At 40.2% G+C, this 15,838-nt stretch overlaps 1 protein-coding gene across 8 annotated transcripts in view; it reads left to right on the top strand.

Annotated features, from left to right (window-relative positions):
* Positions 1-15,838, top strand: part of LOC149341239 (uncharacterized) — a 179,587-nt gene that overhangs the window by 111,238 nt on the left and 52,511 nt on the right. Inside the window, exons 5-6 of one of the 8 annotated variants that reach the window (XR_016282888.1) lie at positions 10,006-10,367; positions 13,748-15,700. The exons of 4 other annotated variants lie outside the window; for them this stretch is intronic. Coding sequence is in view for 3 of the 4 variants with exons in the window: in XM_089543206.1 (XP_089399332.1) it covers positions 10,006-10,286 (281 nt within the window). In the remaining variant the exon portion in view is untranslated. Of the gene's footprint in view, positions 1-1,863; positions 1,971-4,295; positions 8,572-10,005; positions 15,701-15,838 lie in introns of those variants that run through there. 3 more of the 8 variants (XM_089543206.1, XM_089543210.1, XM_089543212.1) reach the window with 3 other exon arrangements.

The following is a 15,838-nucleotide window of genomic DNA, read 5'->3' as shown; positions in this document are numbered from 1 at the left end:
TGACATACTGGTAAAAAGGTGAAGACGAGACTCTCAAGGGTGCTGTGTTTCCAGGTGACATGTTGCACTTATCAGCCCCGTCATCTATATGCATGTCTTGCCATTTCTTTGTGATGCACTGCACTTGTTGTCATATGAGATCATTCTTTTTCTTTTCTTTTTTCTCTTTCTCCTTTATCAGGTGCTGTGCTCAACAGTGCAGTTGCCTTGAGGCAGCGTAATTGTGTCCAAGGATGGCAGAACTCGCCTCAAGAAATTTTTTTGTGTTGGGCAGTACTTGGCTTAAGCAGAAGGCTGATATTTTGTTTCTTGTGAGGTGGACCACTCAGTTATGCTGAAGCAGTTGCTTCGGCTTACATTCTTTCCAGCCTTATCTACTGTTCTGTGTGATCATTGCAGATTATGATGAAAACTAATGTATTTCGTATCTTTGAAGACCACATCAGATTTTGTGTGCTGCTTGCAGAGTTTTGCTAGATCTGCATTCTGGCTTCTGCAGTTCTTTTAATGTTGTGCCTTGAAAGCATACTGGTATTTAGAAAATTTCAGATATCTAATTGTTCGTGTGAAGGTCAGCCAAAAGATTTTTTGTCACAAATGTCACAGGTACAATTGTGTTGAACATGGCCGCTAACTTCCAGGTGTTTCTAATTAGAAAGTGATGAGAATGGGCAGTTGTGCTGGTTGGTTTGGTTCCATACACAAAGGACAAAAGAGGCAGGAGTGGGCACAGCAAACGTTCGTCAACACATCTGGCGTCTTGCTCCTGCTTTTTTTTTTGTCCCTTGTGTCTTTCTGCTGCCTTCTGTCTCTTTCTTATTTTTAAAAAGTTTCGTGTTCAGGTCAGAAATTAGTATCGGTACGATCAGCATGTTATAATATGATTACTGAAAGAGCAGCTTGCTGGGGATGTTTCAGGGGATGCACATTATACCTTACAAAGTTTAGATGCCACATAGAGTCTTGCCATGTATTGAAACATTGATACTCACTTGAAAATTTGCCTCATGAATTTTTTTTTTTTTTCAATATTTATTGCACCAGACTGTTCTTTACAGAAAAAGGGGCTGGTTTTCAGGTTGGTAGGTATGCGGGTTTGATGTTTCAAAGCTGCTTCTCTGCTATGAGGGATGCTGTAGTGGTATGCTTTGGATTACTTCCGCCTACCTGCGATTTTTTGTTATGCACTTATATCACACGTTCCACGGGTGCTATTGTATTTCACTTTCAACGAAATGTGGCCACTGAGGCTGTTATTCGATCCTGCGACCTTGGGATCAGCAGCTGAGCAGTGGCCAGATGGTTTTAGCTTGAGAGGAAAACTGTCTCATTTCAGCATTGCTATCACTTCTTTATTCGCAAGTCGACCTTGATGCCTCTCCCTCAAGGTGCATAAATGTGTGCAAGTTGCTCCAGAAGAGCATGTTACATTTCAACCTCAGTGAACATTGATTATGCCAAGCTTACATTCTCTTTGACACAGCAGATAGAATCTGGTTCAGGAAACACATTTTGAAAAATTTGTCTGAGGCAAATTTTTGAGGGATGATTCGTGCTTTTCCATGGGACAAGCTCTAAGTGAACATCTTTTCTTCGCAAGACCTAAAAGCGGGCTGTCTGAAGAAACAAATGAAAAGAAAGCCTCCAGTGCACTGCCCTTGCAGTAGCCACATCATAATGGGCTGAAAATTTTCTAGTATATATTTTTAACTTGCAGGTACTTTTTCTTAAGCAAGAAAGTCTGCGTTTTACCTATGGTTGGTTGCTATTTGTAAAATGAAAAACAATGAAAAGCTGAGACTGTAGTCTTTGCAGTTGTTCATTTTCATTTGTCGTTTTTGTACTGTTTTTCGCTTGATTCAGATGCATCTTGCAACGTAGCTGCCTGTAGAATGCAGACTTTGTTCTGTAGATTTAGAGAGAGAGGGAGAGTGACATACTGTTGTTACAGCTGAAGAAACTGCCCTAGACAGGTAAAGTGCAGATTGTACACAAGATCCTGTCTCTTGCTACTGTCGGTGATCTCATTTTGACAAAACTTATTTATGTCTGCGAAGAAAGAATTTGGTTTTTGACAACTGATCATGCTTAACGCATTTGTAGCATAACTGGCCATTTGTAAATTTTTTACTTGGAACCTCTGCAAAGTGTAACACCGGTCGAAAAACTAATTTGCTGACGCAAATTATGTACAGCCGGCCAAATCTTTAGCTGCCGTGCGCGACGGCCGCGTTTTCTGTGCTCCTGCTTCTTATGTCGTAGCACACTTGCGAAAATATCAAATCTAAGTACAGGCTCACTAAGCCCATGCTTAATATTGAGCTTTCGGCAAGTTTGCTTCATCGCAAAATGCAGGAGCGCAGAAAAAGCGGCCGTCGCGCACACCAGCTAAATATTTGGCCGGCTGTACTTGCATTCAAAAAGCAAAGGTGCAGGCCAAAAAAGCCCTGTGAATGTGAAGGGACCTGCCCCCATAATTGTGTAAGCTCAGGCTCCATTTCACCTCGAAGAGCTCTGAATGAGCGCTATCTATTCTCTTGATCACATGTAGTGAACCTGCTAGAAAGAAATGGTGCCTTTTTATTTATTTATACATACACACGTGCACACACAGGAGGAGGGGCTTCAAAGGCAATGCTCAAAACTGTAAGGTAACAGCATGATGATCTTGGTCTGGGTGAGCAACCTATATAGCTTTATAAATTATATCAATGCAGTAACACAAGATAGATGCAAAGAAACATAAAGGAGACCTGGAACAGGCTAGCTTCTGAGTGAGTTTATTTGTAACACTCGAGCCATTTTTATACATCATTAAAAACTAACAAATAAACAAACTGCTTCCAAGTTTGTCGCATTGCTGTAGACAACATGGAACTGTTGGACGCTAGAAACTGTCTGTTGGGGTCCTTTATGGCAATAAAATAGTAATAATGACCTACGCATCATTACATTGAAGAAAACATGCAACCGAAATTTGTGTGTCCATAGACCTTTAAAAATCAGCCCTAAGTTCTGAATAGTGTTGAATAATCTGCAGGCTTCACTTATAGTATTTGTGAAACCATGCTTACATCATCTCCTACATTCAAAGAATTTCTTAAATCTTGTGTAGGGGAAATGTCAAACTTGTCCTTACCACACAACACAAATTGAAAGAAAAATTTTAATTGGTCATGAAAGCTGGAAACGAGTAGTCAATGCAACAAGCAGCATGCATCTTGAATGACATAGAATTTGTAAAAACAGTGACTGTAAGCATATTGGCCATGCAGGGCATTGTTAGGCTGGATGGGCAGCACAACTTGCTTCTGTACAAGAGCTCTATAGGAGGAGGGGGAAGGCGGGTGTTATTTTCGATAAATCATCACAAAAGATGTCACTGCAAAACTTGCAAACAGAATTTAATTGAAAAGCCTAACACTAGCATTGCTAGAGAAATCATGAAAGCTTACTTCGTTGAGGAGGATAGCAACAGGTGTATTAGCATGCCTTTCGTATTCCTGATGAGCAAAAAATCTGATTCCTTGACTGTTTCTTTACACTTGCGGGATGAGGACTCTATCTGCTGAGCTACTTAATCGTGGTTCAGTACGTGGTTTATGGCAAAACTTCGTAAGCATTACGTCGCATTTTGCCTTTGTCAACTTGAGTATGTTTAAAATTTTGCTCTACTTTCATGTTGAACCGAGTCGCATGTTCTTGTGTCTAACACATGGCATCTATGATAGTCGGAATAGATGCAAAGCATTTTGTATTCATTTGTGGTATTTTTCGTTTAATGATACAAAAATGGCTGGCATGCTTTAAGTAAATATGGTTGGAACTTTTTCCTTTTCTGAGTAATTTCTTTTAGCTGACTCAAATTTCTGCTTAAAATGATTAAAGAATTGCTATGCAAACAAAAGTAATAAAAGTTCTTTGTACGAGAATTTCAGCTTTTTGTAAAATTACATCGCATGCACAACGCTATGGTAAATGGGGGCTGAGCCGCACACACCACAAGCTTTTAAGCTAAGGCAGTCGTTGAATGATAATTCTTGGAGTGGAGCTCTGTTGAGGTGCTTTCTGATAGAATCCTGAAAGTGGTTGATTGAAACTGTATAGGTTTTTTTTCTATAAGCAGCTAGCTGCTTATTAGTGCAGCGATGCTCTGAATGGGGCGAGATTTTTCCTGCCTGCTTTGCGAGAGTGAATTTCATAATGCTGCGGCAGGAACTGAACTCGCAAGGTGCACAAGATGAGAATGCTGCCATGGCCTTCTTCTTTCTCTTCCCACCCTCGTGTCTGCCTAGGCCCCTGGCGAGTGACTGTGCCCCACAAACCGTTCAAGTGCAACACCTGCTCAAAGCGGTTTTGCTCAGCTGAGTCTTTGCGAGTGCATCTGTACTACATGCACCGTGCCATCAAGATGCACGTGTGCCAACACTGTGGCCGCTGCTACAAAAAACGCTATGACCTGAGGAAACACTGGGAACGAAGCCCCATGTGTGATGAACTGAATGCAACTGCTGTGTCAAGTCTGTGATGCTGGTTTGCTTGGCGATAAATTCCCCCTCCCACTTGATCTTTATTTTTTTTTCTTTATCTTAAGTGCCCATTGTGCCGGTGCATGCCAAGCAAACAAGAATGGACTGCAGGGAACTTTTGGTGACAACTTGTTGCTGTGCGAGGTGGTGAAAAGTATATAATGAGATGTCTTATTGTCCTTTACTCATGTTTTTTATTTTGAATTTTGTCACTTGAGATCTGTATGAGTACAACACGCTGCACTATTATTTACAGGACCTGAAAGTAACTAGTGTTGTTACAAAAAAGCTGAGAAAAGCAGTTACAAGGTGGCATTCATAAAGTAAGAAGGGAACTTTTTTTTTTTGCGCACAAATAATTTTTATAGGACAAAGCTAGCATCGGCTTCCATGTGCCGTAAATAGGAAACAAATAAAGTAAATGTAATCAGAGGAGCAACTACTGATGCAAAATAATCAGTGTGCCCATGTTTATGAAGTAGACACTCCCGGTATAAATACATTTGACCTTTTATTTGACTCTTTCTTAGCAGTCAGTGTCATCCTGCTATTTAATAGCCTTCATGTATTATATATACTCCAACTGCTGTTAGAAAGCAGCCAAACCTATATTGAGTTATATAAAACTGAATGAACTTCACACTACCTTTGAGTAAGCGTTATTTGTGCAGTGCAGACAAAGCAAGGATATAAAAGATGAGCACACACTGCAGTAATCGGTGCCTTGTGGGCCTCTTGTGTCCTTGCGATGTGTGCTCTTCAAAAGTAATGTCTAAATAGCAACTAAGCCCAGCAAGCAGCTTTTTCAGTGTTTCCTGAGGATGTGCTGTTCGCAGCAAGGAAACAAAAGGTGCTAAGAACAGGTTGGCGGTGCTGTGAATCAAGATGTTTTTCATTAGCTATTATTTGGAGCAAGAGGCACAGTGCCCCACAAAGCTCCTCAACGGAAGCACCGTGGCATGCACTTTCTTTTGTGTCATCACTTGGTGTGAGAATAACTGCAATCATTGCCAACTACTTGTCCATCATTTTTGAGAGACAAAACTAAGGAAAGTACGTGCCATGGTACAGTAGCACAGGCAGTTCAAATTGGGTGCCACAGGCATTGGAACTCGTCACCAGTGGACGTTGTGTTTGCTCTGAACTTCCTTCGGGCATCATTTGCTCAGTTTCATTTTTTTGCGGAAAAAAAAAAAAAGCGCCAGATCTTTTTTTACCACAAGGCTTTAGAGTGTGATGTCTTAGTTTCATAAACTGATATGGCATCGTTTTGTTTGCGGCTTTGGACCCATTGGTGCTAACCACCTGACCATGCTAATTTAAAAGCTTATTAATCTTGGCTGTGTCAGCCGCATTTCGATAGAGAAGAAATGATAAAGGTACCTGTGTGCTGTGCAATGCCGGCACACATTAAAGTACCCCTGGAGGTCTAAATTTACTTGGAGCCCTCCAGACAGCATCACCATAGCCCATGTAGTACTTTGGGACGTTAAATTCTACCCCCACCCCCCCTCCTAATTTACAATTTATGAAGTTTTAGTTTAACTAGCTAATTAGCATAATATTTAAAATAACTACCTTCTGCCGTGACAGACAGTTCATTTCTGAAGAGATTTTCTATTCCAACCACCCTGTTTTTAAAAATTTTTGAAAATGCTTGCTGAAAAACCTGGTATATCTGACTGTGGTGTACATTTTGTGTGCAGTCCACGTTTCATTCATTTATCTGTAGCAAACTGCATTTTGGCTTGCACATTTTAGGCCAACAGAGGGTATTTGAAAATTATTGCATTCTATTGGGGCTTTTTTGTTCCACTGAGGCCTGTCTTGAGTAGGAGTTGCTGATTTTGTGGCTGTATTGAAACGGGGATACTGCACATCTCTCAAGTGTTTGGTACGGTTTAACAATGTGCTGTAGTATCACTCAGAGTACAACGTTACTGTGTCTTTTTTAACGTATAAATGCATTCTAGGACTTGCATGGCAGATTTTCACGAACCCAATTTCGTATCTGCATTACAGAAATCACCTGGATACACTAAAAAGGTAGCCATGTCCTTACAAGCATACACATTATACATGGCTGTGTACAGTTAATTGTATACGTGGCTGCAGAGGTTATAGAACAGCCTATTCATGTTCATTATGTGATCTTGGAAAAAGGTGAATTGGTTATTGAACCAAAAGACAGCTATGATAGAATACATGGGATTCTGTGAAAGCTTCCAAAAGAAAGAGGAGGAACAGAGGAGAGGTGCAGTAATCTGTCCCTGACTGCAAGAGAGTCTGAAGAAATGAATTTTTACAGCAGGTGCACAGCAGTGTATTTGCAGGCTTTTTTTTTTGCATGGGACCAAGCTGATATCTCGCTAGTAAGTTGCCTTGGACTGATAAGAATATGATTTCAATACAAAAGCATTTCCAAACTTGCGATAATGTTCTGTGTAATGTTTAGTTTGAAAAGAAGCATGTATTATTTGCGCGCTCACGCTCACATTCATGGAGACAGCAGTGAACATCTTGACTATGATGCTGTCACAGAGGCCTGCTGTGTTGTACTGCTCATTACACGCACATAGTGATAACACGATGAATATGAAAGCCTCATGTTTATGTTCATCTTTTCAAAACCCTTAGATTCCTTTTCTGGTAAAATTTGTCATGTACTTTGCTGTATGCTTGCTCTTGGCACTTGCTTGCCTGACACTCGTTTGGAGTTTTAGTACACTAAAAGGAATGCCAACTAGTATGGGTGACATCATTGCATTGCATAAGATTGTGATGTGCAGTGTTTAATGTAGCCACGACTGGTGTTACTCAAGGAAATAGCCATCCCTGGTCATTACATGAAAACAAGATTATTGGGATTAGTTGTCCCACCCTATCATGATCTCATTGATTGTCTTCTTAGCAACTTGTACTAGTTGCTATGATGACTGAGAAGTCATCAGTGAATTCTAAAGTTGTTTACTTTTATTTTCCTGTGCTATACAATTAGTAGAGCTTTAAAAAAAAATAACAAACTGAGGTCTGGGTGTTTTCTTTTGAATGGTGAGTTTTTACTCTGTTTATTTTATAATTATTTCTCATGCAATGGTATCCCTGTAAAGCTGCTTTCTTCACTTTGAGAGCCAAGGGAGGTCACAGTATTTCAACTGGCAGACGTCCTCCAAAATTTGTGTCATTCTTTATGAAGCAAATGAGGCAGTTTTTATTCTATGTCGTAATGTGATTTTATTGTCTCTTGTGGCTACAAACCGTGAATATAAAATTAGCTACTTTCCTTTGTCATCAGCCTAAGAACCTATTGCGATCGAGCAACATGTCACTTTGCACTTGCCTTTGTATGCTGACATTTGCTAGCGCATCTTTCATGTTTTTGCTGACTCATGCTTTTGTGTTTGCCCTACATTTTCTTACATGCTGCCTGCTTCATAACTTTCCACTATGATGTGACAGGTTTGGTTCTGGGCCTTGCAATGTGTCTCGTTTTGCGTCATGAGCGTTTCAAGTTTCTCGAGAATGTGAGAGGGACTCTCGTCCTCATCTTTCTGGAGGCTTGGACTTAGAGTGGTGCAGAGTGTCTCACTACTTGGCTTAGAAGAAAACCCCTTGGGCTTTATATTTTTCACAAGAACTGTACATTGTCACAATTAGAACTGAAAAGAATTCCTTTCTGCAAAAGTATGCTGAGGATCAATGTATCTTGCTCTGAATGTGTACATGATCATAAATCTTTATGCAGTTAATGGTATTTATTTTTAATGCTTTAAGGCCAATACTCTGGCATATGTTTTGCTTTATTGGAGACATTAGAATTATTTATGTATTACAGAATATTGTTTTTGAGGGAAATAGCCGGACACTCATGCATGAGATAAAACTGCTCCTAGCACAAATTTTCAATTATGAAACCAGTGCTAAATTTGTCAGTGAACAATGTCTGTATAACATAATGGAGTTTATAATTTAATGACCTGTGTGCTAATGGTCTGTTCAGTTTATTTTCTTAGCCTCATTAAAGGAGATGGATTTCTCAGTACATGGGTCTTTTCTTCTACATGGCTGTTGTTTTCTCTCTATGATATAAAATGAACCTTGTTTCAGTATGCCAGCCTGGAGCAGTTACACTAACTTGTGAGTTTGTTGACCTCTCCGTTGCAAGCAACGCGATGTCAAAGGGTGTGGCTTAGTATGCCAAAACATTCACATTGATCTTGTCATGTGTGCTCACACACCTCTCTTTGGCGTCTTTCCGCTGAATGCCAGAGCAGCCTCAATGTGCCATACCAGCTGCAGTACGCTATCAGCAGCAGAGTTTTTTTTGCATGCTGTGCCATTTACGTGGGTGCTGATCACATAGCCTGGAATAGGTCATATTCAGGAAAACTTTGTGCAGATTAACACAAGATGGAAGGGAGAAACACGCACACACACACACGCGAGCGCTCGTGTGTGTGTGTGTGTGTGTGTGTGTGTGTGTGTGTGTGTGTGTGTGTGTGTGTGTGTGTGTGTGTGTGTGTGTGTGTGTGTGTGTGTTTCTCCCTTCCATCTTGTGTTAATCTGCGCAAAGTGGCCCAACATTCTGTTCTTCTGGAATTAGGTCTCATGCATGCACACTCTGGGGCTGTGTCCTAGTAAAGAAAAACAAAAGTTGTTTTTGTGATGTGCGCACACGTATTTCATTATGTGATAGTTATTGCAGTCTTCATTTTTCTCCACAGTTTTTTGTACTCCATGCAAGCTAAGACCTTCCTTCTTTTTGTATTTTCTACTAGCGATGGCACGCAGTGTTTTCACTTTCAGATCAAGTTTGAAATAGGCTTGTTGAAATTATTCCTTGAGTGTAATTTATATGACCTTTGTAGCAGTAAATGTAACCTTGAAGCATTTGGGCACGTAATATCCAAATGATGCGTAGTTCCCTTATGCATTTATTGTTTCTTGGCATAGTACAGTTACTATCATTTATTAATATGCCCACGGTAATTTTGGTACTGGCTTGGAATTGTTTTTAAATATATGCAGCCACCAAGGCAGTATTCATTCCTCATAACTACTGCGAAAACTATGGCAGCTGCATAAGGCTTGATGTAAAGAGGGTGTCCTTTGGATCTTTCTTGCTTGTGCTTTTCTGCACCTTCATGCACTGCAGAATAACAGAGTCTTTTGTTTTCAAGCAGCAGTGTTGAGTGATGCTGTGTCTTTTGAGTGAAGCCCTTAGAAGTCCTCTGTGTACACTGCCACATCTAATTCGCAGATAGCTGCACTAATCTTGGAGGTGGAAAAGCAGATGCATGCGGCTTAGGTTTGAAGTGCTTTACTTTTGCCTGACAACACTGCTGTGTCGGTTTCTAGAGCCAGCAGTTAGCGAATAGTAGTGCTGTGCTCTTGCAAATCATGGAATGGCAGCTGCTTTCTTCTCTTCCCTTTCCCCCCCTCCTCTTTTTCCTCTCCCGGCGGCTTGCTGGTGCAGGGGCACACGGGGTCGGCGGTAGCGGCACTGGTCTTGGACGCTGGCACTTCTCGTCGGTTCGGCTGTACAACCACTTTCGCGGGAGTGCTGAGGGCAACTATCGCTGTGACCCCTGTGCCAAGTACTTCAAGAATGTCAGCTCTTGGCGCCAGCACCAGTACTATCAGCACCGGTCGCACCGACGGTTCCCTTGCGAGTACTGCGGCAAGTCGTTTACGACCAAATGGTACCAGGGCCAGCACATCCAGAATGTCCACCGGCCCCAGAACAAGGGACAGTGAGGGCCTGAACCATGATCGGGGAGCAACGGGTAGACTGCGGTGCAGCTTTGTTGCACTTTGGGCCATTTGATTTTGTATTTGGTAAGCACTTGTTGCGGCCAAAAATAAAGGGCAGGCAGGAAAGAGAAAACTCAGTGGGGCAACTTCAGTTTCATTTCTTTTATTATTTTTTTTTTTCAAGCTTTCAGCTGTCACTTGTCCCTCACTAGCATGATGTCCACTGAATTTCATCACTTCTGTGAACTCTGGTGCTTCCTAACCAGTGCAAGTAAAGATACATTCTTCTATTTCCTTGTTTTCTTTTTTTTTTTTCACTGCGGTAATGGCGGCTCATGAAATTGTGGTTTCATGCCTTCCCTCCGCCCTTTCTCCTTTTTATCTCTGTCTGAACTTTGTCTTCATTTGCATGAAGTATGTACATTAATGTAGCCTTTTTTCGGGAAGGAGTGGAGGTTGGGATGGGGTAGCAGTACTTGCTGCACATGAAAAAATGGTGGCAACTTGTGAACAACCTGCAACGCCTGCTAGGGCTTGCTGTGGTTTGTGTTGCGGGTATACACAGTCCTGTTCATATGATAACTGTCAAATCAAAATTTTTGCATCCATAGTAACGGAATTAATATCATGGACAGCTGAAATATCCCACCCGGTGATTGCTTTCTCTCGCAGTACTTGTTGATTAAATTTAAGCAGTACTATTTCAAGCAATGAGGTGTGCAGAATGGGCAATCACAAATTGGTTTTGTCGAACTGTTGTACAGCCATTTTTTTTCGTATTGGGCATCATATGCAGTGAGATCGAATAGCAGTTGGTGATCCTTGCTTCTGTCATTTGCTGTGGTCTGTGGGGCCAGTGACATTGCTTAAACTATCATGTGCACTGCCTGTAGCCAAGGGACTGATTTATGCACCTGTCTTCCCTCATTGTTTTATTGCCATGGAAATATATACATATATATATACTATATATCCATGCTGGAGGTGGTAATGTGGTAGCAATGATAAAGGCAGCAATGCCAGGTCATTGGCCCTGTGCTTGTCATTTTTGAGTGAAGCAACTTGTACCTCAGCTCAAAATGGCAGAGCATCCTTCAGCTTGTAAGTGTCAAGTTTTAACAGCGTTATAAAGTAAACAGTTTTGCATAGAATGTAGCTTTAATATTTTTAAAAGTGGTTGCCACCTTTAGTGTGCTGAACTTGTGTTGGCATGAAAATATGCCATAGAAGTCCTTGTGGCTTTCGAAAGGTTTGGAAGGTAGCTTTCAGTTGTGTAATTTTTTAATTTTTATTCATGGGGCTTCATCACCTGCCTGGCATGGAAATGTACAGCAGTGACCTTATCCATTGTTGGTTTGTTTTCAAGGAAAAACTGGCTCATAGACACAGTGACAAACTGGTGCCATGGTAATGATGGAAAGGAAAAGGGTAGTGACGCGTGAATGAAGCATAAGAATCCTCATGCACTGGCTGATACACTACCTGCATGCATGAATTGTGCACAATTTGAAATTATTATGGATGATCGACCACCACGTATGATATATGTGTCAATATGTGTGTAAACGACGATGATTTGCGTTTCATAAAATGAAGCTGCAGAGTAGTAATGCTGATACTGCTTGTTGCTTCATGCAACATGGAAGCTCGTGCTCCGTACATGAGAGCACAACACATGCGAGTACAAGGTGGTAGGACATAAGACAGGACAATATGCCTCTCATCTTCACATATGTGTTTACGGCAGTGCAGTATAGGGTACGAGCTCCCATTTTGAACAAAATAGCTAACCTGTTAGCCTACCTGGAACCTTCTTTTGCTAGTAACATCCAACCGTGGGTTGTAGAATTTTTGAAAGTTTTTGTCGTGTCTTATCTGTATTTGGTTTGGTGTCTCCCACTTTCTAATTCATGGAAAACAGTTTGAGCGTGCATTGTGGGGCTGTTGCACTTCCCTTACTGTGCTGAAATTGCAGTATCTTCGTACACGGGTATCGTAAAACTTTCATCTCATTTACAAAATTTCTACTTAGAAATCTTGCTGTTGTCATCTCAGAAGTCAGTATCACTTGTTTAAATTAATTTTTCATATGTTTAAGTGCATATGAAGCAGTGATTACATAATGGTTATAGCCAATATATTACCAGTGCACCTGCTACGTGGCTGCGTTTAAAGGAATGAAGTTTTTCTATGAGTCATTTCATTATTGAGAAGCTGTGCTGTATTCATGCTTGCCTTTGGAACTATTGCCTAGTTTTACTAAGCAAATGTGACTGTAGTTTTATGCACAGGGGCGAAAGAGAGAGAATCGCTTTATTTGCAGCCAAGACAAGTGCCCAGCAAATCTTCATTGTTATACATATGCAAAGCTGCCCACTACAGCACTAGAATCGGTTTTCTGTTTGAAAGTGGTGCCAGTGTATCTTGCAACGTTGTGCAACCTGTTGTCAATATGCACACAGTTCAAGGATATATGCAATTCCTTCCTTCTTTTTTAAGAGCACCACATTCTCGTTCAGGCACATAGGACAACTACCTATTCATAGCATGTGAACAAGCGAGAGCCTGTGTGGGGCAGCTAGCTACATGTCTAGCAGTACGAATGAAATGTTGATGCAACTTCCATTTCTTTTGTTTTTTTTATATATATTTCTCTAGCCGGGAAGGTTAAGCCACCTATAGTTCTGATAGAAGAAACTTGTTCTCAAGTTTTCCTTTAGTTAATATTCTCTGAAAGTGAATCTCATTGTACCACTTGGAACATTCTTTTTTGTATGTGTGATCTGTTTATTCATTTCACATTATTGATTTGGGGTGAAATTCTAACCTATACACGGACGTTTAAGTGATCATGCCAAAGGCATATATCCTTAAAGTTATGTTTATTTGTGTGTAATCAGTTCGACAAAGAGGAGGCAAAAAAAAAGCATTGTGGTGGTTTTAGCATCAAATTCTGCTTGCGTCATATGAAAGGTACTGCTCTTATGGTATGACAACAGTCTGTGTTTAAGAATATTAGGAATTGAGACAACATGAGCAGTTTGACCACTAAATGGACTTTATTTTGTTTTTTTGCACAAGTTTGTTTTGTACATTTTTAGTGCACTTCGGTCACAACCTTTGCATTATTTCACTTTTTATAAACGTCATATCACAAGATGTATCATTGTGATGAGATAAAATTCGTGAAACAAATACTCATTTGGACATTTTAGTCTCGTCTCATGTTTTAAATAATTCAGTTATGTCACCAGCCTTTGCAACATTCCGCATGTTACATGGGAACATGGGTGTTATTTTTTTATTTTGCTCTTCAAAATGCTATGTTGCATTTACTTTTTTCATTGAGGTGTTCGTATTAGCGGTTGGGTGAACTCTTAATAATTAGTTAAGCGAAGGCTCATGCATGGTGCATTTCCTTATCCTTTCTTTCCTCGTTCTTGCTTCTTTTATTTACTCATCAGGGAAAGAAGCAGACAGTTGTCCAGCTTTCACTGGGTTACAAGTACTTGATTTGTTCCTGAAGCCTGCTGTAATATCCAAGATACTCATTTCCTGCAAACCTAACTTAACAGACAGGCCTTTTACCTGTGCATCATTGTTGACATTTTGACAAGTGAAAGTGTTCCTTCACATGGATAATGTTCCTAAAAACTATGGTGTTTAAGTAGACTAGCGTGGCTCTTTACACATTTCCATTAAGGTTCTCAATGATACGGCATTTTTGCTTGCGAGGGGTCATGCGCATATCTGCTGACTTTTTAGGACGCTGACTTCGTATATTGCCAGTCAGTTGTTTTATTGATATAGTACTAGCTTGGTCAGTCATTGTGTATTGTCCTGATTAAGCCATTACATTTGGTGTTTTGTCAGAGACAGCTCATTTATATATGCACTATGAAGCTGTCGTTAAACTGTGCGCAGTCAGCAGAGTTGCCTGCAAGCATAGTTTCAGATTTTGTGCAACTCTGAGTGCATTTGGTTGGAAAAAAAAAAACGGAGCAAGTCCTATAACATCTTATGACATTAAAAATGTTTTGGCTGAATCAGCTTTTTGATTTTTATTTCTTTAAGCCAGATCGTTGACAAGTGAGGAGCTGTCCGAAAAGTAAACCTATAGATGACACCTGTCCCAATACCTTTTGTATAATTGTTAGCACTACTAGAATACTAAAAGAAATGTGTCCGGACAACAGCGCATGCTATTAAGCCTCCTTACCACTCACATTTTCGTGCAGAGGAATTTAGTTTTGTCTTCTATGGCAGCGGTGTCATTACAAGCCTCAGCGTAATTAATAGCATGCCTAAATTATTCAGTGGCATTATGCTGAAAAATTTGTTTCCTTGTGAATTGTGGTGAATAGGCTAGTGTAGAGTAACTTGTTTCTCTCAGGCAAGCTTATCCCTATTTGTATGGTTCCTAGCTTTTAGCTGCATTTTCAGCTATGTTGAGGTTGCATTTGCTGACAAATTGTGGTGAAAAGTGGCCAGCATTATTGGCCAAGTGAATCTGTGTGCATGTTAAGTTGCCACGATCTTGTTTAATCTCTTTATAAGTACACTTTTCGTGACTGACAGCATTCAGGCCTGTTTTTATATTGTTCTTGAAGCTCTTATAATGATCTGAAAACCGAGCTCTTTTTTTTTTTTTTGCAGTTATAGCATGTTTCTCAGCTGTGACTAGTGTTTCGTCTGAACTATTTTTTGAAACTCACCAAAATCTAGTTTTGCCAGTACACTTTCAGTAGTCAGTAGCGTTGCATGTTTTAGCTTTCTGATGCCTAAAGTTTCTCAGTGCTTCATTATTGGCATGAAGGGATCACAGAAAAAAAGGCAGAAATATACCTATGCCTTGTTTGCATTTAGCTAGCAGCTAAGATGACTTCTAGCCAAAGTTATTTTTTATGGTGTTTACCTCTTTCTGTAGTTTTTTCTGTGCTATTTATTATGCAACAATAATTTCTTTTGGGCTAATTATATGATATAGTGTCTGTTTTGTAGGATGTCTTGTATTATGTTATAGCAGTGTTATTTAGGTTCAGTGGTGTGTGGTGGTTCTTGTCCTTAACTATAATTTTTCTTTTCATGAAGTTCGTACCCATAGGCATTGCTCCTTAGTGTTGATATTAGTGTATGTCTTTGTAACCGTGCATGCCAGTACTCACTACCTGCATACATGTTGAAGATATTAGTTTGCTATCATAAATGCAATGTACTCATCAAGGCATTTTGGGTTTCTGCATCCTAGAGCTGGTGCTGAAATCCTTAATCCTATACTTTCTGTTAATGTGATGCTACTCCCCGTTTTTATTGCCTCCCTAATTAGGTTATGGGACAGTTTCTGTGTGTGTATCTTCCAGCCATCTGTAACATGTAACATTTTCATAGTGAATAAATGCAACTCTTTTACAGCCTAACTTTGTGTGCTGGAATACCTTGCGGCTTTTGGTGAACAGTAGCAGTCCTTAAGGCTTTTCTGTATTCTTATTTTCATATTTGCATTTATTGCAGTCTTCCAATCATAACACATCATTTTAAGTGGGATTTTCATTTTG

The sequence above is a fragment of the Amblyomma mixtum genome, chromosome 5 (genome assembly GCF_055824585.1).
Source record: "Amblyomma mixtum isolate Tamu chromosome 5, ASM5582458v1, whole genome shotgun sequence".
In the NCBI taxonomy this organism is placed as follows: domain Eukaryota; kingdom Metazoa; phylum Arthropoda; class Arachnida; order Ixodida; family Ixodidae; genus Amblyomma; species Amblyomma mixtum.
The sequence above is the reverse complement of the archived record's forward strand: the minus strand, read 5'-3'. Positions and strand labels throughout refer to the sequence as shown.